The 27,238-nt window shown below is 50.6% G+C and overlaps 1 protein-coding gene across 18 annotated transcripts in view; it reads right to left on the reverse strand.

The window, feature by feature from the left end:
• Window positions 1-4,299: 4,299 nt before the first annotated feature.
• The window catches only part of MAP6 (microtubule associated protein 6), a 68,539-nt gene continuing 45,600 nt past the window's right edge, over window positions 4,300-27,238 (reverse strand). For 16 of the 18 annotated variants that reach the window (XM_072794675.1, XM_072794678.1, XM_072794690.1 and 13 more), the window contains 3 exons: window positions 25,192-25,405; window positions 23,085-23,281; window positions 4,300-5,436 (listed from right to left, as the gene is read on the reverse strand). In XM_072794675.1, the coding sequence (XP_072650776.1) occupies window positions 4,443-5,436; window positions 23,085-23,281; window positions 25,192-25,405 (1,405 nt within the window). In that variant the 3' untranslated portion in view covers window positions 4,300-4,442. Of the gene's footprint in view, window positions 5,437-20,128; window positions 23,282-24,450; window positions 24,816-25,191; window positions 25,406-27,238 lie in introns of those variants that run through there. The other 2 variants (XM_072794687.1, XM_072794692.1) reach the window with 2 other exon arrangements.

Consider the following 27,238-nt stretch of genomic DNA (forward strand, 5'->3'; position numbering starts at 1 on the left):
ATGAACATCACTCAATCCGGGCAGGCTTGGGGAGCTCCCAGCCAAGCATGGTGTAGGGGCCCGGGGCCACCAGCACCCGCCTGGCTTGGGCTGGGGGCAGCTATAGTGGCAACCTGTGTGTCTTCTTCTCAGGATGGCCTGAGCCTCCTGGGACTGTGACTAGCTTCAGTCACAGGGGGAGGGTCCTGGTCAATGATTAATATTAAGAGTTCCTGCCAACCCTGGCAATGAGAGGAGGAGATTCCAACAAGACTTAATTTATCAGAATAAAGAAATGCACATTTCTCATGCCCTGAGTGCCATGATGTGATTCACACATAGAATTGCAAATTGTGGTATATGTGAGGTAAAGAGGGGATGGCTGTAGAGAAAGAGTGCAGATTCCCTATATATTTAGCAGGTAGAGTGGACATGTCTTAGTGATAGATTGGAAGTGGAAATTGGTGCCCCCCAAAAAGAAAAGCCAAAGATTTCCATGTTTTTGACTGAGAACTGGGTAACCCAGAGTCTGTTCCCCATCCCTTTCCTCTGGATGACCTGTTCTGGCCAGGACAAAGACTACGCGAGGTGCCGCCCAGTGCAACCTGGCCCCTGTCGCCTACTGTGGTTTCGTATGCACCGTGTTCTGGTCCCCACCATGTCCTGGTCCCCATTGTGGCGGTGCTGACGCGGGGCAGGTGTTAAGGGATGGGATCACTTGGTGGCAGAAGTAAAATCTCGGCTCGTCCTGGGATCAGCCACTAGGCACTCCGAGGAGGCCCCGGCTCATGCTCCTAGAGGGTCTCCAAGGCCCAGGATGGGGTCTACGCCTGTGGGTCCCAGGTTTCCTTCTCCCACCTGCGCCCCAGCACGTCCTGCCTGATGGCCTGAGGGCCCCACGGCTCGGTGCAGGGGACATGTAGGGGACGGCCATGGGCTCAGGCCATGGGCTTAGCTATTCCAGCCAGTTTCGGGGGCCCTTGGGTGTCTACAGACCGGAGTCCCGGATCTGGGCTCAGACGCAGGCAGACCTAGGTTTGGTCCTGGGCTGGAACTGGAGCCACCCCTTGCAGAGAGCTCCCCAACCTGCCCCACCCCTCCTGACCTCCTCAGCGGGTGCCCCAGGCCCTATCGAGGGAACAGTGTGGGTGTCGGCAGAGTGGCGGTGTGGCAGGCAGTGGGGCCCTTCTTCTGGATTCTCCAGAAGGAGAAGGAAAAGGGATGCCTGGGTGGCTCAGTGGGTTTAGTGCCAGCCTTCAGAAGGAGGAGGAAAGATGGAGGGGCTGGGTGCTGGTTGCCGCTGGGGAGGACCAGGCCGGGAATGAAGTTTGCTTCTGAGCAGGGCCAGAGTCCAGTTCGTTTCCTGCCTTTCCCGGCCCCGGCCCTGGACTGGAGGCCTGGGCCCTCCCCTGCCTCACGGGGCCCCTTCCCTGCAGTGGAGAGCAGGCCGTGCGGCTGGCGGGGCTGGCGGGGCCCTGGCTGGCGGCTCAGCCCTGGGCTGGAGGCTTGTCACCTCACCGTCTCTAGTCCTCGGGAGGCCTTTACAAGTGGGGACGTTGAGGTGGTTGGCGCCGGGCTGGGGCCCAGGTCGGGCTGCTCCCCAGCCGAAGCTGCCCAACCCAGCAGCCACGGCCAGTCCTCATCTGCCCTCTCTCAGCCTTTGACCCTGGCACCACAGGCCTGGCCACAAAGTCCCTGGTGTCTTCTTACGGCTTTGCGTCAGCCTCCTCAGCTTCCTTTGTGCGTTTCTCATCGTACCTTTTAAAGGCCTCCGGAGCATCAAACTGGGCCCACTTCTCTTTTCATTGTGACGCTGTCACTGGGAGAGCGTAACCTCCCCCATGTGGAGCTGAGCCCCAAGCAGCGCCTCCTTCAGGGGAGGAGCCCTGCTGGCCAGTGGCCTCCTGGACCGGTGTTCTGCGTCTCAGAGATGGCACCGTCATTGGCCTGGCCCCTGGGGTGTGTGGGGCAGAGGGAAAACTGAAAAAGGAAGCTTTCCACACACAATACTCCCTAACCTCAGTGTGGCCTTTCTCATTGGCAGGGCCCTGACTCTCAGAACTTGTATGGCTGCAAGCTCTGTGTTGTGTGCCAGGAAGAAGCCTCGCAGTGTATGTGTGTGTGTGTGTGTGTGTGTGTGTGTGAGAGAGAGAGAGAGAGAGAGAGAGAGAGAGAATAAAGGCTTCTGGGAGCAGAAAGCCCTGGTGCCATCAGGAGTGGGCTGAGGAGGCAGGCTTGGCGCCAGTTGCTCAAAAAACTATTTGGAAGTCATCAGTACTTCCTGTCATGGTTTCTCTGTAACAACCCAGCTGAGCTATTTTAAAATGAGCCCTATATAAAAAAAGAGACCTTTAAAAGGGGTTAGTGTCCATAATGGGTCTTACAGGCCCTAAAGGGGTAGGAGTGCTCCTTGGGAACCAGCTTTAGTTGGAAGCCCCAAGTGGAGTTCCCCCAACACCCTAGGCCCCTGAGGGCTCTGAGATTATGGTGGCCCACAGCATGGTGTCTTCCCAGGACTCATCTCTGACCAAGGTGGAGCTCTGGCCCTGCTGGCAGTCCTCCAGTGTTCTTCCCCAACCCACCTCCCTCCCTCAGGTCCCCATATCAGAGAACTTGTCACCTTTGCCTGGTCCCAGTTTTTTGCCACAGCAACCTGCCACACCCCTCGGCCAAGCTCTCATGCAAATCTGGTTCCTTTCACTCAAGGACTTCCAGAAAGGGCTTACCTCGGCTCTTGTACCCACCACCCATGAGACCCCTTCATAGCCCCTGCCTGGCTGTCTGTACTCCACAGCCACTTTGTCTGAGAAGACTTCCTGGCTGCCCCCATCAAGTATTCGCTCTTCACTGTCCTCTCGGTTGTCTTAGGGCCTCATCCCACCCACCTTTGATTCTCATGAGATGGAGACTTCTTTACTGCTCTAACTCAATGCCCAACACTTACCAAGACAAAGTGGGTGGTAAGGAAAAGCCTATTGCATGTGTAAATGAATGAGGGACCTTGGGGATTGATTTAGAGGCCTTGGTGGGCTGTTTCGGATATTGAATGGGCATTAGCAGCGTCTCAGTGTCCTGGGACTCTTCTGATCAGAAGCCTGGTTTTCTCAAGAAGCATAACCTCTGGATGAGCTTTAGGACTGAGCCCTTGGCTAACAACTGTCACCCAGAATTACCCTGGAGCAACTGGATTCCTGTTCCTCTTACCTCTTTGGGTTTCAATTCTGACTAATCCAGGGCCCAGCCTGCTGTGATTTGGTTCTTGTTCCTAGGCTTTCATGGGACCTGACCTGTGAAATGATAGAAAATATAAGTATTTCTCTCTGTCCCTGGTTCCGGGCACAGAGTTCCTTAAACTCTCGGAATTTCCTAGGTGATAGGATTGTCTTGTTTCAGTGAGGCAACTGTTGGTAGTCTCTGGGATAGCTTCAGAATGGGTGCTGGACACCAGAAAGACCAAGCCATGATTAGAAGCTTGGAACTTTCAGCCCTACCCCTATCTTCTGGGAAGGGGAGAGGGGCTGGACATTGAGTTAATAATGGATCATGCCTACACGATAAAGCCTCCATAAACCCCCCCAAAGTACAGGGTTTGAAAAGCTGCTGGGTCACTCAAGGTACTGAGAGGGTGGCATGCCTGGTGATGGTGTGGAAGTTTCCTGCCCCTTCCCCCATACTTTACCCCACACATCTCTTCCATCTGGATGTTCATCAATATCCTTTATCCTTTTATGATAAACCAGGAAACCTAAGTGTTACCCTGAGTTCTATGAGACATTCTAGCAAATTACTGAACCCAGATACGGGATTGTGGAAATCCCAAATTATAGGCCACAGTCAGAAGTATAAATAACAACCTGGGACTAGCAATTAGCATCTGAAATGTGGGCTTGGGGGCAGTGTTGTGGGACTGAGCCCTAAAAACCTATGGGCCCAGTGCTATCTCTGGGTAGATAGTGTCAGAAGTGAGTCAAATTGCAGGACACCCAGGTGGTGTCAGATAATTGTTTTATGTGGAGTGTCAGACGTGAAGTGCTGTGGAGTGTGAGAGTGAAGGAGAAACACAGGTTGGTCCTGCCTCACAGTGTTGTGATGGGGTCCCATCCTCAATCTCCTAGCATCTCCCACCCCCTCCCATCTTATGCTGTCTACTCGTAGGAGCCAGGGATTTCGACTTGTCTGGCCCAGACGGAAGAATGCAGGGTCCTGCTTGCCCAATTTTAAGCGTGCCTGGTGTACACAAGTGCATATGCGCACGCACATGCGTGCGTGCACACACACACGTACACACACACACTCAGTAGAGCCAGAGAGAAACACCGCTGAGCCAGAGGGACCAGTTTTATTAGATTCCAGCAAGACTATACAGTACGTGTTTCATGCAGATTAAATATGTGTCTTTTCCGCCCCTGGGAGGGAGCACTGCCACTTGCCAGCTCCTTACTTGGCATGTCAAGGGGTGAGTGTCAGGGGGAACTCTCAATATATTCCGCATGGGGGACAGTTGGGATCATGACAGGGGGTGGAGGTGAGACAGTGGGCAGCTGAGGGCCCTTGGGACCTTGAGTCTTCAGAGGTTCGGGAACCACAGGACCTTGGTCCTTTGCTGGTGGTGACACCAGAAGGTCTTGATCTTTCAGAGGCACTGGAGTTATAGGAACTTGATTCTTCACAGGCTCAGGGACCACGGAATCTTGATTCTTTGGAGGCTCTGGGACTACAGGTCCTTGATCCTTGGCTAGTACTGGGACCACAGGACCTTGATTCTTTACATGCGCCACAGCCACCGACTCGTGATCCTTCAGAATCTCTGGGACCGCTCCACCTTGATCCTTGACTGGCTCCGGAATCACTAAATCTTGATTCTTTACAGGCTCAGAGAGCACAAGACCTTCATTTTTTACAGCTGCGGTGACTGCAGCATTTTGATCCTTCAGATGCTCTGAAACCATAGGACCTTGATCCTTGACAGGTGCTGAGATCATGGGACCTTGATCCTTGACAGGCGCTGAGACCATGGGACCTTGATCCTTGACAGGTGCTGAGACCATGGGACCTTGATCTTTTGAAGGCTCTGGTACCATGGGACCTTTATCCTTAACTGCTGCTGGAACCATAGGACTTTGGTTTCTTGGAGGCACTGGGACCAAGGAAGCTTGGTCCTTTACTGGGCCTGAGGCCACAGAACCTTCATTTTTTAAAGGCTCTGGGGCCCCGTGATCTTGATCCTTAACTGGTGTGGGGACCATGGGACCTAGATCCTTTGGAGGCCCCGAGACCACAGGAGCTTGACCCTTCAGAGGCTCTGGAGCCATGGGGCCTTGATCTTTTGGACGCTCTTGGATCACAGGACCTTGATCTTTCAGAGGCCCTGGGCCCACGGGACTTTGATCCTTGTCTGGCTCTGTGGCTATAGGACCACGATTCTTACTTGATTCACTGGTGGGCTCAATCTGGCTCCTGCAGAGGAGAGAGAGGTAGTCACTGTGAGGGCCAGAGGGCGGGCCAAGGATTGGGCAGAGCACAGATTGCCTGAGAAGTCTTGGCCTAGTGGAGCCTGGGCAGGGTAGCTCTTGCCGGAGAGCCAAGAGGAGAATCTACTTTGCATGTTCTTAGTACAGAACGTGGGGTGGGGTGAGGGGCAGGTTCTGGAATCAGTCATTCGATGTGCTTGCCAATTGATTATAACCTGCGCGTGGCACAGCGGGTGGCACCCAGGTGACGAGGGCAGTATTGTAGCAGGACTCAGAGTCCTCCTGTGGCCGTCCCAGCAGCCCGTCCACCCCATACTCCACCGAATCTGCTCTCCTTCCTCCGTGATAACTGGGCCCTCCTGCAAGCCCATCTTAGCTATCCACTCAGACGGGCCTACAGGCCGGGGCACTTGCCTCCTTCTCAGGGCCTCCTGAGGCTCCTACCCCTCCCCACATCCCTTGTAAGGGCCGGCTGTGGAGAGGGACGAGAGAAGGCAGGGGAATGTCCCTCTGACCCCTGTCCCTGCAAAGGGAAAAGTATTTTAACATTAACACTGTTTAGAATAGCCTACACAAGGTGATAATAAAAAGCAGACTGGCTTTTCATTGGTTTTATTACTGCATTTAAATTCTCTGTCTACAACGCACCACACTGTTGCCTGCGCCGCTGCCATTGGCCTCACCTTTGGCAGGTGATGGCTGGGACTCCGCCATTCAGGCAGCGAAGAGGCCCTGCTCCCCTCGCTCTGTCCCCACTTCTAGCTCCCTCTACTGTCCCTGGGCTGTTGCCTTCACTTACTCCAAGGCTCTGGGGCTCATTTCCCTGTGGCCGAGCCCAAGCCTGTCACCAGGATTCACTGCAGATGCTTGCCTCAGCCCTTGGCCGCTCTGCTTGGTGGAGAGCAGGGGACATCATTGACACCAAGGGTAAACCTTGCCACGCTCAGGGCCCCCAGTCTAGTTTAGAATGCACACTCCTTCCTTGCAGGCCAGGCTGAAATTTGCTACTCAAGAGCAGCCACTCAGCCAGTGTCACAGACCCTTACGCAGCTCTAGCACATTCCACTTTCCAAATCACTTCTTTTACTGGTTCATTTCAGCACCCCAGCAACCCCATGAAGCATGCGAGAGGATTTGATTACCCTTACTAGTCAGATAAAAAAACTGAGGTCCTGAGAGAGCAAGTGATATGGAAAGGGAGGGACCTGAACAGATTCTAGAGTTTGGGTCTTTCCACTCCCGGAGCTTGCGCTCTGTCCCGTGTCATGCCTGGCACACAGTAGCTGCTCAGTACAGGGGAGCTATTATTACACTTTTACACTTTGTGGCCAGTTGAGTCTCTAAGCTGAAAACCACTTCAGCATTTTAACAGTTCCTATTAGCTTTTAGGACTGTGTCTTACCTGCTTATCAAAGCTGGTCAGTAAGACCCCTACTTGCTAAGACTTTCATAGTTCATTATGGCTTCCTCTGTCTTGGCCTCAAGTTTGTCATCTATCTCATTGGATGATATTTACTCAGAAATTTATGTAAGAGGGCAGTGGTTTAGCACCTGCCTTCGGTCCGGGGTGTGATCCTGGAGACCTGGGATCGAGTCCCACGTCGGGCTCCCTGCATGGAGCCTGCTTCTCCCTCTGCCTATGTCTCTGCCTCTCTCTGTGTGTGTCTCTCATTAATAAATAAATAAATAAAATATTTTTTTAAAGAAATTTATGTAAGAGATCATGTACGTAAGCACCTGGTACTATGACATTCCTATACAATATTACAATTATTTTTCTATTGACTTAGAAGTAAAGTTACACATATTTGGACTATTTTTATTCTGACATGTCATCTCGATCCAGAAGCTTTTTACTGTGTTTGGCATCTTGAGCGATCTCGGGAGCCTACATCTCTCAGCAGAGTACACAGTGGCATGGGCAGGCTTTGCCAATCCCTCTGGGTGTCTCTGAGCCTCACAGTGGACACACAGGGACCAAGGTGGCTCCCTGGCTCACATGACACAGAGCACAGTTGCTCTGGCCAGATGCACACAGCTGGCTGCCATCAGTGGGACCTTATTGTTTGCAGAGAGAGCCAGGCAACGCCGTGAGACGTATGCAGAATCCAAGGATGGCATCGTCATACACCTAATACTGGGAGGCGGGCCAGAGAGGAAACACAAAACACCCAATTCAGAATAGAATCAGGTAGAAAATTGATTAGATGAATCCCATCAGGTAGTGAACCTGGGGGTGACAGAGCTGAGATAGGAGGCACAAAAGGTGGCAGAGCTTAACTTGATCTTGGGGCCTTGCCCTGCAAAACCTACCTCACTGGCAGGACACGGACTCAGCGTCCTGGCTGGCATGGGGATGGGACAGGGTGCTGGCCCCATAGCGTGGGCAAAATGCATTTCCCTGGGTATTTGAGCGTTGGCTCCCAGCCATTCCTCACGTTCTGCCAAATGAGCCTCTCGGCCCCCTGTGAGTTAACCCTAAATTTGCTCAAATACAGGATCCTAGATTACTTTGGCTAGTGAACCTGTTTCGTTAGTCAGTGTCCTTACTCATGGGGAGGTTTAGAATGAAGATTAGAAAGGATAAATAAAATCAAAGCTACCATATGGCCCTTTTTTGGTATTAAGAAAAAATATATGTAGATTTATTTTGAAAATATTTGTGATGTTAAAAAAGTATCTGATCAGGGCAGCCCTGGTGGCTCAGTGGATTAGCACTGCCTTTAGCCCAGGGCCTGATCCCAGAGACCTGGGATCTAGTCCCACGTCAGGCTTCCTGCATGGAGCCTGCTTCTCCCTCTGCCTGTGTCTCTGCCTCTCTCTCTTTCTCTCATGAATAAATAAATAAAATATTTTTTAAAAAAAGTATCTGATTGATTCCAGTATAAAATATGTAATGGAATAATTAATTTAGATTTGTGGTTTTAAGTTGAAAGATACAGGACAATTTTATAAATTTTGAAAACAACAATGGAACTTTTATGATAACCCAATAGTTCTATTTTGAAGCTTAGTTTATTTTAAATTATTTGCAATTTAATTTAAATTATTTAGTGGAGCTGAATTAATTAGGTTACGCAATCCCCCTCAAAAGAGATTGTTGAATTTTACTAGGTTTTTAAAGTGTTACTTTTATAAATTAAGCATTAATTTTTAAAACCAAAGTGGCCTTGGGGAACCTGGCTGGCTCAGTCAGTGGAGTGTGCAACTCTTGATCTTGGGCTTGTGAGTTCGACACCCCACATTGGGTGTAGAGATTACCCAAAAATAAAAATCTTAAAAAATAATAATAATTAAAAATAAAACCAAAGCGGCCTCAGCTGATTTTCCTACGAACAGAACCACCCTCAAGGGTGACATAAAACTCACACTGACACCGATTGGTCATCACTTGGTTCCACAGTGTCCTGCAAGTCTCCCCATCTGTAAAAACGCCCCACCATTCCCAGTTAAGACTGGCGGAAGCCACACACACTGTGCCTTGTGAGGTGAAGCTGAGCCCTCCGGGTGGAAGCCAGTTGTTGAGTCGAGATGGGCTGCATTCAGCCCTGCTCAGCCCATGTGCCAGCTGTCCTAGGGCATGGCCTAACCCCCACAACCCAATCTGGAGCCCTGAGCCAGCTGCAGACCTTCTCAGGACAGCACATGCCACGGGCCCCCTCTTCCCCACAGCCTGCATACCCTCTCATCAACTAGAACAGCCTGTTGGGTTTATCTTGGCCTCTGTGCTGCTCATTACCTGCAAGATCTTGGGTAATTACTCAACTACTATAGACCTCAGTTTCCCCACCTGTAAAATGGGGAGAACGATACAAACATCAGGAACCACTATGACAGAGGATCAGTTGATCCCGTTGGGCAGGGCTATGAAATCACAACTCTTGACATTTGTAGAGTGCTTTGGTGCATCACATGGTTAAGTCCATTCCCATCAAGTGCAGTAACAACAGCTTCCTAGATGCTCACGTACTCCTTACTGTAGCTCACCCAACTCTCACAGCAGCCGTGGATGAAGGCAGGGAGTAGGGGGCCCAGCCCTGCACACTCACCCCCCTTGCACTGCCCTCTGGCCAGTCCATGCTGTTTTACACACTCCCAGTGCTTTGTTGGTTTGTCTCTGCCTCCTGGACTGCCCCCTGTCACCATTTTGCCTATCTGTCCTGGCAGCTAGGCTCAGACCCTCCTCGCAAGGTCCTGGTGGCATCTCCCCAATGGAGACTTCCCTCATGTACCACCTTACAGTCTCTCCCAGGTTCACACATTCCCCCCCTCCCATCAACGTCAGTCCTCCCTGCAGTTGACTGTGAGCTCATCCCCCACCAGCCACAGCCCCAGTGCCCAGCATAACACCGGCAACAAAGAAAATCAAATGCAAGGATTTACAAATTAGTGCTGAGACCTGCTTCATCATCTCTCCCACGGCCTGAGCCAGAACCCCAGAGTCATCTTTGATGTCTCCCTTTTTCTTAAAACCATCACCCAATCTACCAGGAGCCATCTGTTCCAGCTCTTAACATTTACCTCTCAATAATCCTCCTTTCCCTCCTTCCCTCCCTCCCCCACCCCGCCGTGCAAGCTGTGCCGTCATCTCCGTGGACTGCTGTCACAGCTCCCTAGCTGGTAGCTTCTCTTGCTCCTCCAGTCCATTCTTCATGCAGAATGGCCTTTCCAAAAAGCAACCCCCTTCCCTGCTTACAATGCTTCATGGCTCTCCTTGCACTCAGAATAAAGAGTGAAACCTGTTACACGGCCCCACCTCGCTGACCAACCTGCTCCCACTGTCTTCCTGGCTCTGTGTGCCCTGCTCCTTTCCATTCTGGCTTTGCATGTGCTGCTGTCTCCTCCCAGAACATTCTCTTGCTCCCCCTTGCCCTGGTTAATGTGTACTCATCTTCCATCTCTCAGCTCACTGGAGCACTTTGCCAGGAAAGCCTTCCCTGACCCCACCGATGTGACCAGGTCACCTGCTATAGGCTCGCGTAGTCCCCAGTACTCCCCTACCCCTTAACACAGCTCATAACTTGCATTCTTCTGGATTAATGTTTTCCCTGCTGGATTGAAGCATTCAGAGGGCAGGACCATGCTGACTTTGCATATCACTGTATTGTTGGTACCTAAAACCACAGGGAAGGCCCCAACTGAATACTTGTCGAATGAATGAATAAATGAGAGCCTTTCTGTGCCAGGCTCCGTCTTCTTTGCAAAATTTAATGTTCCAAGGTTACATGAGACATTCTAAGTCTTGGGAACTTAATTTTCTGCCCTTTCTCCTGTTACCATGGAGACAGGCAATGCCTCCTGGATACACACACACACTGGCCTTTATCAGAGTCTGGAAACAGGATTATCGAGCCCTGCTGGAGATTATCTGGAAAAAGGGCTTCTTTCCCTCCTGCTGGTTCCGCCCTTGCACATAATTCTAATTCCATCATCCACCCATGTGGCTCTTTTCTCTTTTTCCCCTCACTAGACTGTCTCCTGATGCACCATCAAAGCAGTCCAGAGCTAGGACAGTGCTCCTATAGGAGGACCCTGTTCAGAAATCAGGGACCTGTGGACCCTGTCCATGAATCCTCTGCCTCCACAGCTTGGGAAAACCCTGGGGAAGAAAGAAACTCCTGTTTCCTGAGCAGTAACCAGTGCCAGGTGCTTTCACATAGATCATGTCTTCTAATGTAAAGAGCAGCCTGATGGAGGAGAAAGTGTCGTAGCTGGGCTGGAGCCAGAACTGGGTTTGAATGCTGATCCAACACATTCCTAGCCCAAGGGATGTCATGGGCCTGCCAGTCTCTATACCTCAGCACCCATAAATCTATAAAATGGGGATTACAATGTTCATCCTTTTAGGAGGATTAGTATATGTGAATACTCATGACGTGATCTCTGGAATATGGGTGATGTTTAGTAGATGTTAACTCCAAAGAGGGACTGAGTTAGTCTAGTTGTGTTACCCTGCAGATGGGGAACTGGCTCAGAGTGGGCAAGTGCCTCTCCTCAAGCCACACAGCCAATGCATAGCAGATCCAAGACTAAAACACAAGCCTCTCAACATCTTAGTGGATGGGTAGAGGGGATGGAGCCAACTCACTTGAAGTAAAGTGGGGAGGAGGGGCTGAGGCACGGCCCAGGCCGACTGCACCTCAGGGGCTCTGGCGAAGGCTGGGGAGACAGTGGACAAGGCAATCTGATGGCTTTGCTCTCCTCTGTCTGCCCCCATGGGTCTCATGCAGGAGCCCACATTTCCCAGACATAAACAAAGCTTCCAAGACGGTATACGAAATGCAGCTACCAGAGGGGAGGTGCCTAGGAAACCTTCTCTAAAGAATCTGCAGGAGACAAGGCATTCTCAAGACAAGAACTCCCACTCCTGCCTCTCTCCCCCACAGATTCCACGGTGGCCTCTGTTTTAGCAATTACTATGGTGTTTGGTAATGACCTGCCTCTTCTGCTGGTGCGCTCCATGCGCTGCTTTGTTCATCTTTTATCGCCAGTATCTGGGGTCTGGCTTATAGTGGCACCCACAGATTTGTGTGAGGAACAAACCGCTGGTGTGTAGCTTTTCCTCCTCATTCTGTTTTATTTTGTTCTCTTTTATCCATTCATTGGACAAAGTTGGCTAGGCCCTGTGTGGGGGCACAGGAGTGAATGACAGTGGGGCCCTTAAGGAGCCCCCTGTGAGCAGCACGGGACAGACCTGTACGCACACATCACACCCACTGTAGAGCTACCAGTGTGTTGGCACCCTCATCAGCCCTAGCCCAAAGCCTTCATCAGTATGTCTCTTCAACCAGAGAGGCCCAAGGTCCCTTCTGGGACAGAGATGTCACTTTGCTAGAGAAGTCCTCTCTCTCCGCCCTATGAAAGCACAACACCTACGGAGCCAGATGAAAGGCGTCCAGAGCTGGAAGGACAGACCAGATCATCAGGTCCCCTGAACTTCTGCTCCTATGTCCCTGCCATGCAGCCCCATCACCTGGTGATGCAGCCCACTATTTGGTTTGGTGGCCTAGTGTTTAGACCCGGAGCAGAAACCTGCTTCTGTGCTCTGCCCCGGGCCCGGTCCTGTACTCTGGTGCCACCCTTTCGGAGGATGCCACACTGCCTATCCCCGGACAGCCTCACGGATATCTGAAGGGAGAAGCAGTTGTGTCCTTCTTCCTGGGTTTTCTGGGCAGCACACTCCTTACAACAGTTCAGATATTTGCTTTCCAGAGTCCTCCCCATTTGCACTGCTCTCCTTATGACATGTCTAGGTGGGCTCCCTCTCCCTTGGGAAGTGTGACCCCTAAAATCGGAAGGGACGTTGCAGGTGTGGTCTCTAAGCAAGACACACGGCCTGGGCCCTGGAGTCTGTAACTCCATCCACTTAGCTCTTGGCTGCTTTGTTTCTCTCAGCCACATCAGGGCTGCTGCCCGCACCATGCCTGCCACCACCCCCCCAAGCTGCCTGCAACCCCCTCTCCTCTCCAGCGGGTAGGGATTCAGATACAGAGCCACTTCCGCAGTGAAACCCTCCACCACCAAGGGGTCAGTCCTCCTTCTCCGTGTTCCCACGGAGCCCTCCCCACTCGCCGCAGCCCCAGCAGATATGTTGCCCCACTGTTCTTAGCTGCCCCTCCAGATTGGGGTGAGACCATGGTGATCGTCACCTCTTTCCTTCCCTCTCCTCCCCTTCTCCCCTCCCCGTCTTCCTTCTCACCTTCCTTCCATCAACATTTAATAAATGCCCACTATGCACCAAGCCACCCAATAGAGTGGAGAAGTAGAGCTCAGGCAAGGGGCAGGCACCTGGTAGGAGTGAGACATTGTAAAGGTAACTCACGCAAGATCAAATTCTAACAGCCACGTTTCCCTGACACAAATCATGTCCTATTTTTAACCACGTTCACACCTTTCTGTCTTTCCAAACGGTAACTTTTCTTTATGGTTTTCGAGCAGGGCTTGCCATACAAGGTGGCACATTGTATTCTCACAGCAGCCCTGTGGGCCAGGCAGGTGGGAGGTGTGTGTGTGGGTGGCCCCGGCATCCCTCATTTTCCAGCTGTGGGTGGAAACAAGGTTCAGAAAGGGGAAGGGGTTGCCTAAGGTCACAGAGTGAGTCTGTGGCGACGTTGAGACTTTTACCCAGGAGGACAGACTTGAATCAAGCTCTTTCCTCTCTACAACAATATCCCTGAGGGATGGGACACCAACTAGAGAGATTCCACACTCCTCCACAGAGGTCTGAACAGGCCTGGTGCAGGAGGCTGGAGCCACTGACCTCTGCAGGTCCCCAGGCCTAAGCTCCCAACTGCACCTCCTGAGAGAGTTGCTTCTCTGGGGGCTAGGCCCCCAGGCCCCCTTCACCTCAAGCCCCTCCAGCATCCACTAACAAGGACTCCCCCAGGCTTACCACCTGGTATTCAGCAGACCCTGTAAAGAAGATAGTCCCAGGGGATACCTGGGTGCCTCAGCGGTTGACCTTCTGCCTTTGGTTCAGGTCATGATCCTGGAGTCTCAGGATCCAGTCCCATATTAGGCTCCTGCAGGGAGCCTATTTCTTCTCCCTCTGCCTGTGTCTCTGCCTCTCTTTCTGTGTCTCTCATGAATAAATAAATAAAATCTTAAGAAAAAAAAAAAGGAGGAGATAGTCCCAGAAAGCAGCAGCACCTTGGCCTAAGAGTACCCATCTACATCCATACCTGTAGGCCCTACCTGTACGGCTGTCAATCCGCCTACCAGCTTAGAGCCCCACAGAGTCCACCCAGATGTGGCACATCAGCACAGAGGGAACAGCTAGGACCACAGGTAGGAATAATGCTGCCACCACAAGGCTTAATTAGGGATGGGGATGGGGGCTTACCATGCAGAGAGTGGGTAGGGGTAGTGACTGTGCTGATCAAACAGCATCTGTGACCTTCCTTCATCTGACTCATTTTCTATGGATGATGAGAGCACCCAGAGTCCTTGAAGGATTTGGAGCAGGGACAGGACAGGACAAAGAAGCCGATGACACACATCTTCACAGCTGAAATCCTAGAGATAGTCCCAAGAGCTGGACAAAGAGTGGGTTTTAGTAACCCAAACTTGGCTTCCAATCCTGGCCCACCACTTACAAGTTGTGTGACTCTGTCATTTAATCACTAAGTCTTGATTTCTTTATCTGTAAAGACTTCCAAACTCTCTAGCCTTTATGTGAGGGTTCAGTGAGGGCAAGGGTGTGAAGGCCAAATAAATGTTCTTTTCCTTCCTGGAGGCTGTGCCAACTCTGCATCTTACCAGCGTGGAACCGCGACCCCGCAGATTCCTAGCTCAGAGTTCTCGCCATCACTCTAGGTTCCCTGCAGGCAGATGCGATGTTGTGAAGCCCAGGGAGATGGTCGCATGGGGCATGCTAGATGACTAGGTTTTCTGCCCTGTGTTGTTGCTGTTAAACCATCTTTTCTAAATATAACCTAAGAAAAACTAAACAGATTCCCAGTTGTATAATAAGAATTTCAAAACGCATCCTCAGTTGGTTTAACGCCAAGAAGGCAAAGTCAAAGGCAGAGCTGCCTGTCTCAATGGGCTGCCAAGAATCTGATAATCCTGCTAATGACCCTTTTCAAAATGTAAAGTGCTGAACTAAGGCAACCAGGCAGTAGAGGCTCAGTTCTTCTAGCTCTGTGCTCCCAGGAACTTGCAAATCAATTTTTGTCCTTTCTTCCCACTCCATCTAATGCAAAGGATGAGATCTTGAGCAATTAATCAAAATTGGTTTCATGTGTCCAGAGGGGCTCAATTAAAATGAATGTGTAATTGCAGAAATGGAATCTGAACCGGGTGATTACAGGGTGTGAACGGAGAGGGCAGGCCGGGAAAGGGCTGGGGGTAGGAGGGTAGCAAGGACCAACCCCTAGGTGGGCTCTATCTCAGGCTGTTGTGTGACAGGGTTAGTGGATTTACCACATGTAAATCCACATGCCACCATGCTGTTGGGACCCGGAGTCAGCAAAACCATCCAGGAAAGGATATTCCACTTTGTAGTTGACAGTGGGCTTTTGCCCTCACTGGGCCCTCATAACAGACAGTCCTGCGGATCAGCTAGCTGTTAGAACTCTTCCTACCTGCTAAAGTCTGGAATCAAAAGCTTCAAATAATACTATGTCCCTTGCTGACCTAACTCCTACTTTTTGGGTTTGGGAACCAAACGGATTTGGACAGTGATAGATACTTGTATTACTGCTATCTCTTTGGGGCTCAAAGAGATTAAGAGACTCAGCCAAGGTCACACAGCTAGTAAATAGTAGAGCTTGGATTTAAAACCAGGCCTGTTGGCTCAAATTCCCAGGCCTCCTTTCTAAGAGACCTCCCCAGGGGGATGCCTCTCTGCCATCATGAAGTTAGGAGATCTACACTGGGCAGGGGGTGGGATTAACCAACCTTTTAAGATTACCTTGTAACCAAGAGTCTTTGCTTTTTTTGAAGTCAGGCCTGGTTAGAAAAAGTGGCTGCATAAAGAACAGAGGCAGGCTGGCCATTGTAAAACCAGCCATTGACTGCTCTGTGATCTGTGCCGTGACCTCTCTTGAAACCATCCCTTTAGTGTGAGCAGAGGCAGTTATTAGGTAGAACAAAGCCGTGTGGAGGCGCCGTGATGAATATGGAGGCAGATGGTGCATCTCATCATTCACTCACTCACTCATTATTCATTCAACAAACAATTTAGAAGACATTCTCTGAGGTAGGCATCGGGCCAGCAGCTAGGGCTACAAAGGTGAGCAGAAGGAGCTGGTCCTGGCCCTGGGGGAGCACAGTCTAGTTGGAGGGAGGGTGGGGAACACACACACACACATACACACACACGAGCAGGTGGAAGTTTATGTGGTGAGTTCTGTGATGAAGACACACACAGGGAGCATCTTACCCAGCCTGGGAGGTGCGGGAAAGGCTTCCTGGAGCGGTCTCCTGAGCGGAGTCTCGAAGGATGAGTTAGCCAGGTGGAGAAGCAGGAGGAGGGCAATCGGAGCAGGCGGGGCGGCGTGGGGGAAGGCATGGAGGTGAGAAGCAGCATGGTGCACTGAGGGGACAGTAAACTTCTGCGGGCCGCAAGGAGCCCATGGGTGGTTGAAGGCAGAGTGTGACATGGTCAGATTTGCATGTTCTAAAGATCCCTCTGGCAGCTTAAACCAGCAGCAGCGGCAGGAATTTATTTACCCCAGCATCTGAAGCTCCCTTGGCCCCGGATAAGATGTCTGAGTTGAGATTGTCATAGACCATGTCAAGTCAACAAGCAATTGAGGACCATTTGTATGAGGACAAAGGACAAAGAGTTAAGCTCGGTTCTGCTGTTTGAAGGAAGCAGCACAGAATGGTGGTCTCTGATCCAATGCCTCAGGAAATGGACGTCAGTTTTCTCTCGGTATCTCCAGTACCAAATAGATTTCTTATGAATGAAAAATTTGTTAGATCATTCTGTGTCCAGTAACCATGTGTTCTAGTTACCTGACCAGTTAATTTAGTAGCCAAAGGAGAAAACCTGTATATCTGGCTGAGACAGTTGGTCGGCTCAGGCAGGATGTTTGAGTCAGTTGTGTGTAGAGACCTGATGGAATTCTTAACTCTCCCCATTTGCATCGGGGTCCCAAGATTTAAAGAAGATCTTAGGTAAGCCTACTGGAGGGCTTGCAGTGTCCTGACTAGACCAAGGCCCTGTGGGGTGTGGGTGCAGCTTTAGTTAAGAATCCAACTTGTCTGAAGGCTGATGATTCTGATGTCTGAAGGCTGGGACTTCAGGCCAGCCCCAGCCTCCCTCAGGTGAGGGAGGGAAGCAGTGCAGGCCTAGGAGCAGAAGACTCAGGCTCCACGCAGATGCCCCTCCTCTCTGAGCTTCCCCTCCTTGTCCACACTAGGAGGGGTTACTAGAATGGCACAGAGAGAAATGCTTTGTGGGCAGTCAATAAATAAATGTAAATTGTTAAGATGTAATTGATAGGTCCATGGACACAAGGTGATTCAGTAGCTAGAATTCTTTGAAAGCCTTCTTCTCCAGTGGAGTGTTTGCCTCAGTCAGCCTCCGGGATTATCTGAGATTACCTAAAGCTAACTCTCCGTCAGAGACAGTGAACTCGGACCTGTTGAGGACTGTAAAAAGAAGGAAGAGGGCCTGAAATGATCTTCATCTAGTGTCCGTCGTGGGTTCCCTATAGACATCATGTCTTTCTACCCGCAGTCCTCACCTCTGAGGTGGGGGTCAGTGTCCCCATTTTCAGAGGAGAACACCAGGGCTGACAGTACTTAGGGAAGGACACAGGGTTACACAGCTGGCAATGATGCCATCCGAGAACCTTGTTAATGCCTAAATGCACTGCCCATGTGAACCTGTTCACATAATAAGGTGTGTAATGATGCTGGTTCTACTATTATAGGTATTCTGGGATGGTCTAGGTGTTCTGAGGATCTGGGCATCAAATGGCAGTGGGATGGAGGAGGTTTGGGCTATGTGCCTGCCTCTGTAAAAGTGGAGCCTAAGAAAGGTTCCATCCCTTTGAGACAGTGGTCTCTCCTCTGGGGCCTCAGGTGGAGCTGGGGTAGGGTCCTGCTGTAACCGTGGATAGTCCACAGGCTATAAGCTGAAAGAAACTTGTATCTGTGGTCCTGAAAATGCCAACTGCTTTGAGACATTTTAGCAGGAAAAGGATCTTGAAACCACGTTGACACTTTAAGGGAGTTGCTAACCTTTGTGAAGTGGGCCTTGATGCTCCCCAGATCTAGGAGAAGCAGGTTATAAAGTTTTAAACCCTAGTGCAAAAAACCAAACCAAAACAAACAAAAACTGAGGGAAGGATTTCCTAAGAACACACAAACTGTAAGGAAGAATTACGATATACTTATAACTAACTTAGTAATAATGACCTATTTTAAAACTAGAGGGCTGGTTTTAATTTGGTTAGCTGTTTGGAGAGGTGACACCAGTAATGGGTTATAGATTTGCCTCCCGGGCTTGGGGCAGCTCGGAGAGGCTGAGGCTCTGGGTGAGGCCTTGATCCCGGGGCACACAGATGAAGCCTCTCCAGCTTCCTGCCTCCTCTGCTGCTGGGTCCATGCCCCCTCCCTGATTCTGAGTACATCCCACCTTCTCTCAGCTTATTATCAGTGTCCTCAGATGTGTGTCTTTCTGTGGGTCTTTCCCCCTCTCTGTCTCTATTTCTACCCGTTGTTTTTCTCCTGTCTTTCTACCTCTCTCGATCCCTGGTTTTGACCAAAGCAACTCTTAACTGATCACAAAAGAGCTGAATAATGTACCTTTATGTATGTTTTATTTATTAAATACAATTTTGTGTTCTCTGCCTTGTACAGAAGCAGGTGGGTGGAATGCTTCCTGTTCATCTGGAAAACAAATATATTGTGGGTTTTCAAATATACGACCCTTGATTGATTCCCACCATGGCTTCTCCCCAAAACCCAGAAATTGGGGGCCGGTAATAGAATAAAAGTCCCAGCCCAGAGCTCCTAGCCTAAAGCAAGAGAGGACCCGTGGTTGTTGTCCGCTCTGTGGGTAAGGGCAGGAAGCATGATGGCGGAGAGCATGCAAAGGTGGGGGGGTGCGGTCTGCATGTATGGAATGGAGATCCCCGTTAGTAAACGCCCATTCACGTGCCACTCTCCCTGACGGTCTCTGCACTTTACGGCCCTTGCCTCGACCCTCCCTGAGTGAGCTGCTCCCCCAGCACCTGAGCTCACCTGGTGTTGGGCCCCTCCACACATTTGCTCTTGCAGCTCCTTTTGTCTGGCACGCCTTGGCCACCCCAGACTCTGTTCACCTGGTCACCACCTGCTCATCCACTGAAGTTGTCCCTGATCCATGGAACCAGCTAGAACAGGCTCCTCCTTCATGCCCCACAGTGACCAGAGGTGGGGTCTCAATCATCCTGGTTCCCTGGTGCCCAGCACACATTAGGTATTCAATCAACATATGTTAGTAAGAGGAAGAGGGGTCCCATACCGCAAGTATATAACCTGTTGTCTCCCACTTTAGTAGAAGGATATCCAAGCGGTCAAACCTGGCCCTAGCTCTGAGGCCCCCTCCCACATCTGTAGGGCTGCCCCATGTGCCCTGCACACCCACAAACCACCCATCCTCCAAGGTTCCCTCCCCAGTGAAGCCTTCTGATTCCCCATGCCTGGTAGGAAGAAACCTGTCCCTCCTGTGAGCAACCAGCTACCTGGTCTGCTGTTACCTACTTGAACTTTCCTTCTGGCTATTCCCACTCCCCGGTGTTAGCCACACACAAGACGGTTGCCCCCATAACCCACACAGTGAGCCAGTCCCTAGAGGGTGGAAACTTCACAGTTATCAGAGGAAACCCGCAGGTTGACGGGGAAGGGGGTGGAGAATGAGGGCCCGGCCTCCCAGTGTGGCGACGCAGTGCTGGGTGCAGGCAGTCACTCATCCCCAGCAACATGGGATCAAAACGTTACACTACCTTGTTGGCCAGTGGGTCTCTCGGTCCATCTTCGCCTTTCCCAACACTTAGCTCTGACTGCTTGCAATTAGTATCTGAGAGGCAATCTAAAAGAGTCAAGCTGCATTATGGAGAACCCCAGAAAAACTGTAGGGTACAGCTCATCTCGTGGAGAGTGGCTCAAATGGCAAAGGTTGATTCCTTCACCTACTCAGCTCTCAGCTGGGCCTTACCAAGGAAATAAGATCAAGAAAGTGGTGTTCGTCTTTAGCATTTATTTGTAATTGGAAAAAAAAAACTGTTTGTTTGTTTGTTTGTTTGTTTGTTTCTGAGCAAGCACAGACCACAAGCACGTCACAATCAATTGGCTATACATGAATATTTGTCGTCATTTTCTTACTAACAGCAGGAATGAATTAGCACCAAGAGAGGTGTGCGCTACACATTACATAGACAATCTGTGGTATGCAACAAAATCCAGGCCACAAAATCGTAATTAGACACTTCCTGTCTGCCTTGGAGAGGCAAAGGTAGAACGGACCTGTTGGAAGCACCAGCAGATAACGAAACACTTGGGGGAGCCAACACACAGCCTTAGGGATTATTTTTGCAGGCAAGCGAAGCAGACAATAGGAAAGCTTCAGGCCTCGCTCTCTTGCCAGGGGAGCTCAGGAATCGGTAGGGAGATTACGGAAAGGGACAGACAGGCATTGGAAGCTTGGTCATCTTCAGAAAGGCAAAACCGAAACACTGTTTTGTGAAACCAGAATCAGTTTCGATCAGTATGTTTGGGATACAGAATGAGACTGGCTGAGTTTTATTTGTAAACAGTAGAAATCAAAGAAGTTTCTAGCCATGAAGTGACACATTCAAGAGTCAAAGTGGACTACAAATCAGAGTTTTCTCAGTTGCGGGAGTTAAAAAGACGGGGAGCCTGAAGGGTTGGAAAGACATTAGGTCACATCTGAAGCTGCAAGGGGACCGGGGTTGGAAATTCAGTGCCTGGGGCTGCAAGGAGGGTGGGAAGCTACAATTTGGGCAAACAAACTTGACTCAGACACAGAGATCAAGTCCTAAGTATTCTTCTGGTTGTGCTGCTGTGGGGACGGATTTATGTATGGTACCCAGCACGTCTAGCATGGCGTCTGGCACACAGGCAATCAGTACTCAAAGGTGGAACCACTATTCCTCTGGGCATCGGAAGTTTTGATTTACTTGATCTGCAAAGCATATATGACTGTTCTACGGAGAAATCCAGATTGTGGCTAACATGAACATGCCTGACTAATGCCACACCTTGAGGGAATGAACATACATTGGCAAATTATCTGGGTAAAGTTAAGATCATGTTGACAGAGCTCTCTGGTTAATGTTAAGGTTAGCTAGCAAATAGCTAGGATCAGTACTCAGATCTGCTCTGGTCATTTCCAGACAGGCTTCAAAATTCATGATGCACAAACACTGAAACTCCCTAATATTTTCCAACTGCTGTGAAGCTTCATCTCAGTTCCACACCCTGAGATAGAAAGGAAGATGACAGTGGGCCTGGCTGAGCACCTCATTTCCAGGAGTCTTGTTCTCTTAACAGATGTGGCCCACAAAGCACACACTCAATGAATCTGCAAAAGACTTCTCAATCAGCCCCAAGGTGACCAACAGAATGGTGTAAACAGAGACTTTGCTGCTTGAATGGTCAGAACAGGAGAGGCCTGGTGGAGGCCCTGCGTCCTCCACACCACGAGGACTGAAAGGGATTGCGGCGGTGAGGAGCTCCGGGACCCTGCTCACCACCAATGTCCTTCCACAGCAGAGGCGTGGCACCGGACGACAGCCCAGCCACGTCACGGTGTTGGCAACGGTAAGGACTTAAAGCACAGGAGTAACAAAGCATACCGAGCAATGGACATGTCACAAGGTTTGCAAATGCAATTTTTCTGGTAGGTATTTTGGGTTCCCTTGTGAGCACTAGGGGTCTTTTTACAACTCTCTGACTAATGCCTACAACACAACGCTAGCACAACTAAGGTGCCACTTGCCACCCCAGGGGGCGCTGGCCACACAGACACGCGAAACACGATACAGCGAGAGCTGCTTCATATTCATCAGTGAGGTCAAAAATTCTTGCTAATCACTTAGTAGGGAACTCTCCTAATCTTTAGCTAAGCCACAGACTCCTCCACTAACCTGAAGCCCAGAATCCTCTGTCCTCTCCAAGGAACAGAGCAAACACAGCTCAGGGAGGGAGAGTGAACATCGCCACACTTGTTACTACATCTACTTCCCACCTTGTGTTTCTCAGAAGCAAGGAAGCCACATTCTAAATACACTACCCCTACCCCCTGAACTTTCTCTGCCTCAGTCATTTGTAACCAGTTGCTCTGCAAAATTGGTAGCACTGGATGGGCTGAGGGTAAACAGAGAACAATCTCCTCGTTGTTTTCATCTTCCCATTATATCTAAAATGCACTTCAAACACCTAACCTTCTCACCCTGGCCTGCCTTTAGTCACCAGGGGCATATCTAGGACTTAGAGTTCAATGCAAAGCCCACTGATAGGAAACTAAACGCAGTCCCACATTTCTAACAGAAAAGCCTAGAAAAAAAAATCACTTAAACTTAACAGACACAATTCACTTTATGGACATTAAGGCCAAGGTTTTTTGCTTTCTTGATATTTCCAGAAATGTTGTCAATCACCGAAGCCCCGAAGGCGAGCTTCTCTAGCTCGTGATAACCCTTTGAATTTTGGAAAAGAACGCATTTACCTAAGGTTCAGAATGGATCACTGACACAGACCTGGGGTGGGGGGAGAAGAGGAGGGCACCCTACGGGCATGCCCAGGTGCCACTGGGACTCTTCCGGCCGTGAGGAAGCGCCTCTGCACTAAGGCCCACCTGCCTCCCTCACCAGCCAGCGAGCAGTCCCACCTGCTGTGGGAGGCACAACCAGTGAACAACGCTTCCCGGGGTTCCTGGTGTTCCGGGGGGCCCCCGCGGCATGGACGCCCGAGCCGCACTTAGCCCGGCCAGTCTAGATTTGGAGGACGAGGCATGCGCTCCGTCTATGAAACCAAACCCAAGAGCTCCTGGAACACTCAGGACCAAGGCAGAGGAGAAGCCTCTAAGCAATTTTGTGGCCTTTTTTGTTGGTTGGTTGGTTTAAAAAAAAGGGGGGGGGGAGAAGAATAAAAGGAAAGTGCAGTGAAATTTACTCTTTAGCCTCAGCCAGTTTATTGTTCATCTCTTTACTTTGCTCCTTGTCGTCGGGTTGGGTGGCGCTGGGGCCCTCTGCGCTCTTTTTCTTGGAGGCCCGGCCCGACACCACCTGCTTGTCTTTGGCCTTCCTCGGGGGCTTATGGGTCGCTGAGGTCTTTTTTGGTTTGGAACTCTGAACGCTAGGTTTTTCCACCTGCTCGGAGAGACGGACAGACAGACCGCAAGTACGGAAACACAAAAAGAGGGAGGGAATGGGAGAGAGAAGTTAGAGAGAAGACACGATTAGCTAAATGGGAACTGTAACGATGCCACTTGACATTGAGGGAGCGCTGCGTGGAAAGTACGTTCAGGGACACGGCTCATCTGGCCGCTCCCGCCTGGACCGGCTGCTGAGTTATTTTGGCCACACGCTCCCGGCCACGTTGGCTCCCCGGCCTGGGGCTGTCACCACTGTGGCGGATGAGGTTACTCTTTTGCTCTAGCTGCTGCCCCTCCCTGTGGGAAGAGTATATACCGCATCAGTCTGTTCCACTCGGGCAGGCCTGGGATTTGCTTTAGTCAATGAAATGTGAGCAGAAGGGATAGGGGTCACCTCCAGTGGAAACTGTTCTGCTCTCCTCAGCCATGAGAGGCCCAGACCGCAGAGGCGGTGAGGCGTGGGGCTGTGGCCACCCATGACGGACAGGTATTAATAAGAAATACACCTGTGTGGATAGAAGATGCTAAGATTTGAAGGGGGAAGCCGTCACCACCATATAAGCTGGTCTTTCCTCCTTTTCTGTCTCCCGGAAGGTGAGCTCGTGTGGAGAAATGGGCCAGGCCGACTCATCTCAGCGAGGCCTTCCGCACTGCCCGCCACTCCCAGGAGATGGCCTGGCCCTCTCTTTCCCGAGAACTCTGGGGCCACTGGGTATGGTCCCCTCCACATACCCTCTATCTCTGGGTTCACTTTCTCCAAACTTCCCTCCTTCCTCCCCTTCGGTCTTCATTTGTGTGAAGACTATGTCCTGGGCCCCATCTTATTTGTGGAGGATGGACAGAGATGATGTTGGCCCTCACAGGCTAGGCACTCACTCAGTGAGATCCAGGGCTTTTCGGTCACCTCTGACCTGTATGTAACATGACCAGTCATCCTGGTTTGCCCCGGGGACCAAGGGCTTCCATGGAACAGAGCTACAAGTGGAAGAGTCCAGGCAAATTGGGTTGGTGACCTATTTTACCTGTGAATCAGTCCTGGGACAAATAGCAAACTACTCCAGTGCAAGACTTTCCAACAAGAGCAGAGGAAAGGATCTCACACTTCCCCTGCTCTTATAGATAAAAAGTAGCTATTTGCACAATTCCATGTGGCTGGGCTTCACAGAAGCAGCTGTGGCATTTATGATTCCTGCTTCCAGCTGAGTCTCCAACTGGATTCTCCCCCTCAGGAGTGTGGACTGGGATGTGAATAAGGCAAAGTAGTGTTATTATGTGGAAATCCCTGAATCCCTTGGAAGTTACTTAGAAATGTAAATCACTTACAAACTGTTTATTATCGTAACAAATTACCCGGAAGGCATCTTGCAGCTGATGTGACAGGTGTGCTGCTACAGACTGGGAACCGATGGTGCACAGTATTTATGGAGGAAAAGGAGAAAAGGGAGCAAGGATGCATCCATGGATTGGAGCTGAGAATGTGGCAGGGGCAGGGTGGGAAGGAAGCCAGCGAGATGCCTCCAGGGCCAGCCCTATAGGGGCAAAAGCAATTACTTTAAGAAGAGGAACTGAGAGCTCAGGCGAGGTTCTCTGCCACTTGTTGGGGCGGGGCGGGGGGTGGGGGGTGTTCTCAAAACCAGAAGCTAGTTCTCTGAACACCTGCCAGTCTTGGAGCTGTTTTATTTTAGGCACTGTTCCTTTTTAACATTCCCTGTGAATTTAGCAAAGGTTCCTGCTAAGAAGCCCCTTGGTCATCTTGCACTTCCAAGAAGAGGAGGGATTTTCTGGGGAGCCATGGGGGGCTGGCCAGGCAGGCCGGACGGACCCCTGAGTGGCCCTCACACTTTGCTGCAGTTAACCCCTTGGTTCTAGGTTGGGCTGAAAGGTTCTTCACAAGATCTGTCTCACCTTTGGGGGTTCCTTGAAAGGTTCGCTGTAGAGGCTGCGTATTCTTCTGCGATCGATGACCTTATTGTCGGCTGGTGTCGGCTTATTGGCTTCCCCTTTGAACTGGGCACTGTAGCTGGTCTCATGAGCCATCTTATCATCTGGGGGCTTGTACTGGGGCCTGGCTTTTATCGGTTTCACAGGCTTGATGTCCGTCCATGCTCTGAATTCATTCCTGTGAATCAAAGAAAGCATAAGTGACGTGAAACATTACGTGCAAGGATGCAGTGCTCCTGGTCCAGGGCTGCAAACAGAGCAAGCTCTCAGTTAGTGCTTGTGGTGCTGACGCAAGGGTGGCCAAACTGTGAACTTCATGTCTCCTCACCAGGAAGCACATGGTTTCCCTCCTGCCAGGTGGATGCAGGTTGTGGCAATAGCCCTTGTAGGGAGGAGGAGCTCAGGCTGCCAGCTACCACCGTGTGATCATGGGTAGACAATTCTAATCTTTGGGCCTCGTTTTTGTGATATCTAAAATGAGGCTGAAAACACTCAGTCCATTCCGTCATGCATGAGTTCAACCTCTGTGATTGAATGCCTGCTGGGTGTGGGGTGGCGAGTGTGAAAATGAGATGTGTTAGACTGTGTGCCTGGTCTGCCGTGGCCAACCATAAATGCCAGTCCGCTTCCCTGCCTTGTTATGATGGAGACCCTTTGTTAGCCAGAATCCTTAAGGATAATTCCTCCTCTTGATAGCAGATGGCTTACTTCTTACAGTGCCAGAGATTTAACAATCTTAATCACTGTCAGTGAAAATACTCATGAGATGTCTAAATGCTTGCAGGTCACCAATAAGCAAAATGTACCGGAACGTGATGTGGATGTCACTGGCAGGACTCGTGTTGTGTGTGTGTGTGTGTGTGTGTGTGTGTGTGCAGGAGAGTCTTCGCCCACTCTGGTGTGAATGGTTATTGGTCCTGACCCTATAATCACACCATCACACCATTTGCTGCTTTTTCCTGAGTCGGTGTGTCCATGTTCTTATTTTTCCTGTTAGGATCTCATAGATTCTAATCAGCTGCTCCTGATCTGTTCTAGGGCTGGAGACTAGATGGGGACAAAGTACAAAACAGGGTAAAAACATGTGGCTGCTGATGGGGGCCATAGGGCCCGTCCTGTTTGCTGAGTGCATGACATTCAATGGATCTGTTCTCATTTGGGTCCATGAGAGGCTGTGTTGTAGGAAAGGAAGAGTTAGGCTGTGCATAGTTGTGCTTAGGTTCTTTCAGGGCCTTCTTCACCCTCATTGATAACGCCCTCCTGGGGGGGTCAGAGATGAGTGGCACCAACAGGAGGCCACAGGGGAGGGCAGAAGGAGTTGAAGCTGTGAGAGTCACGAGGATCCTAGCACTGCCTCTAACAAGCTGTCGAGCTGACCTCTCCTCTCTCTGAGCCTTAGTTTCCACACCTATCAAAAAAAAAAAAAAAAAAAAAAAGACTCAGACCAGACCATGTCCTTATCATGTCCTTCTAGCTCGGAGGCTCTCTGGGTTGATGAAGCTGGTTTGGTAACACTGAGCCGCTTGCTGGTCATTTGACCTCCTGAGGGGAACTGGCTCATTCGTGAGCAGAGAGCCTAGAGTTTCTTAAGAGACCCTACCCAAGCTTCAGGCTTGCCTTTCCAGTGCAGCTTGAACCCCCATCTAGGGGCTTTACCAACTCAAACTCAACATCCCTAGAACCAGAGCATCATGTCTCCCCTGCCAAATTGTCTTCATTCCTTCATCATTCAATTTCTTTCTCTCATTCATTCATTCATTCATTCACAGCAATAAGAAGGGGGGGTGGGGAACACAGCCGAGGCCAGCCCAGGAGGGAGTCCAGAATATGGGTTCTGGAGTGGAGTCAGAGACAGGACAGAGAGCCAGCCAGGGTTCTAGGTGGAATGAAGGGTATGCCAAGAGGCTGCCAATACATGGCCTTCCGCAGGCAATTAGGGTGGTTGAGTTGAAGCTTGTGAGGAAGGGCACAGAGGCCGGACAGATCATGAGGTCCTGCCAGCCATGCTGAG

Source organism: Canis lupus, chromosome 23, assembly GCF_048164855.1.
Source record: "Canis lupus baileyi chromosome 23, mCanLup2.hap1, whole genome shotgun sequence".
NCBI lineage: Eukaryota > Metazoa > Chordata > Mammalia > Carnivora > Canidae > Canis > Canis lupus.